This window comes from Leptonychotes weddellii, chromosome 15 (genome assembly GCF_054177405.1).
Source record: "Leptonychotes weddellii isolate Sample4059 chromosome 15, ASM5417740v2, whole genome shotgun sequence".
NCBI classification, from domain to species: domain Eukaryota; kingdom Metazoa; phylum Chordata; class Mammalia; order Carnivora; family Phocidae; genus Leptonychotes; species Leptonychotes weddellii.
Window position 1 is genome coordinate 17,682,980 of NC_138383.1, and position 4,380 is coordinate 17,687,359.

Below are 4,380 nucleotides of genomic sequence, written 5' to 3' on the forward strand. Positions count from 1 at the left end.
CTTTATGACACCATCCCCTAACTTCCTGTATTTGTTATATTATGTTCATATAAAGGTTTGATTTTGTTGTAAATGAATTGTAAGCTTATTGTGAAAAAAATCCAGCAGTACAAACTTGTTTTAAGTAGAAGAAAAAGTCTCTGTCCCATTGTCCACATAACACATGTCATATCAAATGTCATGTTATTTTTTATACAAATAAAATCATACCATGTATACTGCTTATAATTTTTATTTCAATTGACACTTCTTGTCTCAATTCATGGAAAAACCTCTTCACTTCTTTGCCCTTCACACCTTTGCCCTTCTTCAGACTATTCTCAAAGTGGCCAAATTAACCAAATAAAAAGCAATTTTACTTTATTCTTTTTAATGGCTGCATAGTATTCTGCTGAATGAATTAATACCATAATTTATTTAAACAATCCTCTATAAGTGAAGGACATTTAGCAGTGAACATTCTTGTACGTATATATTTGTGCACTTGTAGATCTATTAGGAAAATTCCTAGAAAGAAATTTTATGAGTCAAAGAATGTGAATACTTAAAAATTTAATAGACATTTGCAAATTGACCTCTGAACAGATTATACTAATTTACACTCCCAGCCAATGGCATTCTAGAATTTCGTGAATGCTCATCATCACTTTATCAACTGGTTTAGCCTTTACCAATCTCATAAATCAGCACTCAAGTTTACCTTCTGTTGACTTAATTACAAATGAAATGAAACATCTATTTCTTTATCAATCATTTGTTGTTCTGCGGGCTCACTTTTTCATATTTTTTGCCCATTTCATGACTGGTCTTTTGGTGTTTTTTTGAATAAAGCTCTGTATTTTGATTGAATAGAGCTCTGTATATTGAGGAAACTAACCTGTCTTATGAGCTTCAACTATTTTCTACATTTTTCTTTTGTAAGTTTTTTTTTACAGTGTCATTGATGGTTTAGAAAGCTTTAATTTCTAAGGAGTAAAATTCCATATTTTCCTCTTTGGTTTCTGATTTTCATGTCATACTTAGACCTTCTCCACTACAAGATTATAAAAAATATTCACTGATGCTTTCAGCTAGTACCTTTAACCATTGTGGGTTTTTTTTTTTTTTTTAAAGATTTTATTTATCTATTTGACAGAGACGGAGATAGCGACAGCAGGAACACAAGCAGGGGGAGTGGGAGAGGGAGAAGCAGGCTTCCCGCCGAGCAGGGAGCCCGATGCGGGGCTCGATCCCAGGACCCTGGGATCATGACCTGAGCCGAAGGCAGACGCTTAACGACTGAGCCACCCAGGCGCCCCTAACCATTGTATTTTTGATGCTTAAATTTGTGACCAACTTGGAGCCTCTTTTGGCATAAACAGGGAGGTAGAGATTTAGCTCTCTGCTATCTACATGACTCTTTGGCTCCAATCATTACTTATTAAGTAGCTCATTTCCCCACTGATTTGAAATACTAGCTTCTACCACATACTAAATCCCCTGTAAACTTGGTCTATTTTTGAACTATATTATGGTCCATTGATTGTGGTCTATTCCTGCACCAAGACAAAAATGTTTTAGTTTTATAATTTTAATAACTGAATATTTGATATCTGAAGCGCTTGATTTTTCCTAATTAATAACTGAAATTTTATATCTTTTTAAAAGATTTTATTTATTTATTTGAGAGCGCGAGAGAGAAAGCACAGAGGGAGAGTGTGAGGGAGAAGCAGGCTCCCCGCCGAGCAGAGAGCCCGATGCGGGACTGGATCCCAGGACCCTGGGATCACGACCTGAGCCGAAGGCAGATGCTTAAACGACTGAGCCACCCAGGTGCCCTGTAACTGAAATTTGAAAATACACAATAAAACACGATAAAATTTACCTCCTCACCTTCCCCTCCAAGTGTGTCTCCCACTCTTTCAGGGGCATTTGAAAGAAGCCCAGCTCCCCCAAGAGGAAACTTTTAAAACTGATACTGCAAGAAGAATTAAAGTGGTTCCGCTCAGAAGTAACAAATCTAAAGAAAAGTCACAGAATTACAGATCGGGTGAGGCTCCTCATTCTTTTCCAACTCGGTCCTTGCATCTCCCCTGGCTACCATTGCCCACCGGCCCATGCCTGCCGCACTTCCCAGCTCAGCCTCTAGGTGGCGCGGCGGGGCCCGTAAGCGAGTAGACCGGGACCGACCTCCCGAGCGACAGCAAGACGGTCATGACGTCACGTCCCGTCCGGGCGGAAGTCCTCTGCTGGCCGACCGGGAAGTAACAGAAGACTGGGCGATGGCAGCTCTGGAGGCCTCGTTCCGGGGCAGACCCGATGCCACGGTGCCCCCGCGGTAGACCGGACCAGGGTGGCGGGCTCCGGGTCCCGAGGTGACGAGCGTCGGGGGCTGAACCGGGGCTTTAGAAGGGAACCTGGGAACCCTGACAGCCCCTGTCGAAGCCGCTCCCTGACTCTGGGCTGGTAAACTGCCTTTGCCAGGGCTGCCCCGGAAACGGGTCCGCCTGGTGTCCGACCGCTCCTACAGGGAACGGCGTGGGGGAGGATTTGCCCCGTTCACTGTACCAGCAAGGCAGGTGGTAGCCCCGGACCTAGGGTTCAAGGGCTCTGATTCAACCTAACATCGCCTCTTCTCTACCACGCCAGGGATGGAGGGGTCTAAAACCTCCAGCAGCACCATGCAGGTGAGCTTCGTGTGCCAGCGTTGCAGTCAGCCTCTGAAACTGGACACGAGCTTCAAGATCCTGGATCGTGTCACCATCCAGGAGCTCACAGGTCAGGGAGACCCTTGGAAAGAGGGTGGTCAAGATCGTGGAAAGTGGGCAATTTTGGAGATGTATGTCTTAAGGTGGCTATCTTTGTAATCTGCCACAAACTTGCTGTGAACCTAGGAAAGTCATTTCATCTCTAGGCTCCCTGTTTTGTCATCGGGAGCATGAAGGAGTTCTGACATTGTGCTTCTGAGAACTTCCTATTTTAAGGAAATGTCCTTAGTTTTCTACTCTTGCTGTTTCAGAGTAAAGGAATATGTATATATAATAATAAACAGTATTTGATGAGGGCTTATCATGTAGCAAGTGCATTACATGCATTACATCATTTATCCTTGCAACAACCCCAATGGAAGAGTACAGTCATCATTTTACAGATGAGGGATTGAGGCTCAGAGAGGTTAAGTGACTTATCCAGTGGCCAACAGCAGGTAAATGGAGGAACAGAGTCTAAAAATCCCAAGAAGTGAGATGAAGTTAGAGACAAAAGAAAGAAAAGACTGAATAGGTAGTTTAAGCTCTAGGGTCCAGAGTCAGCCTGCTTGGATTTAAATCGTAAGTGTCGCCCCAGGCGCCTGATGGATAAGGCCTTGGCCTCCTAAATCGTAAGTGTCATTTACTAGCTGAACGGCTTTTTGCAAGTTACTTTACTTTCTTTTTTTTTTTTTTTAAGATTTTATTTATTTATTTGACAGAGAGATAGAGAGAGAACACAAGTAGGCAGAGGGAGAGGGAGAAGCAGGCTCCCCGCAGAGCAGGGAGCCCGATGCGGGACTTGATCCCAGGACCCGGGGATCATGACCTGAGCCGAAGGCAGCCGCTTAACCGACTGAGCCACCCAGGCGCCCATGTTACTTTACTTTCTAAGCCCGGGTTTCTTGGTTTCTTTATCTGTAAAAGGTAAAACGACCTCAGGGTAGTTGTAACGATCAAATATGATGAAGAACATAAGTACTTAGGGATATGCTGGGCAAATAGTACTCAAGTGTTAGCTATTATCATTGCTACCAACTTCTCTTTTTGAGTGGAATTAACTCTTTAATATGTTTTTAACCTTTTATTACAGAAAATTTCAATCATATAGTCAAGGGAATAGCATAACGAGCTCCCTCATATCCATCACCCAGCTTCAACCATAAGCCACATTCTGCCATTCTTGTGCTCTCTGTATCTGCCTTTGACTCAGGTCATGATCCCAGGGTCCTGGGATTGAGCCCCACATTGGGCTCCCTGCTCTGCAGGAAGCCTGCTTCTCCCTCTCCCACTTCTCCTGCTTGTGTTCCCTCTCGTGCTGTCTCTCTCTCTGTCAAATAAATAAATAAAATTAAATTAAAAAAACCACAATCATGATACTACAGTGGAAAAATTTAACAATTCCTTAATCTGATTTAATGGGGGTAAGGGGAGGAAGACAAAAGATTTATCTATGTGCAAATGGTACTTTAAGAAAAAGGTGGAGGTGGGAGTGGTGATGAGGATTTTTTTTGTTTTCCCATACTTTCATAGACACTCCAGCTTTTTTTTTTTTTAAGGTTTTATTTATTTGACAGAGAGAGCACAAGTAGGCAGAGCGGCAGGCAGAGGCAGAGGGAGAAGCAGACTCCCCGCTGAGCAGGGAGCCTGACGC

General features: G+C 43.2%; 1 protein-coding gene across 1 annotated transcript in view; it reads left to right on the forward strand.

Annotated features, from left to right (window-relative positions):
• Window positions 1-2,209: 2,209 nt before the first annotated feature.
• BECN1 (beclin 1) overlaps window positions 2,210-4,380 on the forward strand; it is an 8,036-nt gene continuing 5,865 nt past the window's right edge. The window contains exons 1-2 of the mRNA XM_081805963.1: window positions 2,210-2,354; window positions 2,629-2,830. Coding sequence (XP_081662089.1) covers window positions 2,631-2,830 — 200 coding nt within the window. The 5' untranslated portion in view covers window positions 2,210-2,354; window positions 2,629-2,630. The remainder of the gene's footprint in view (window positions 2,355-2,628; window positions 2,831-4,380) is intronic.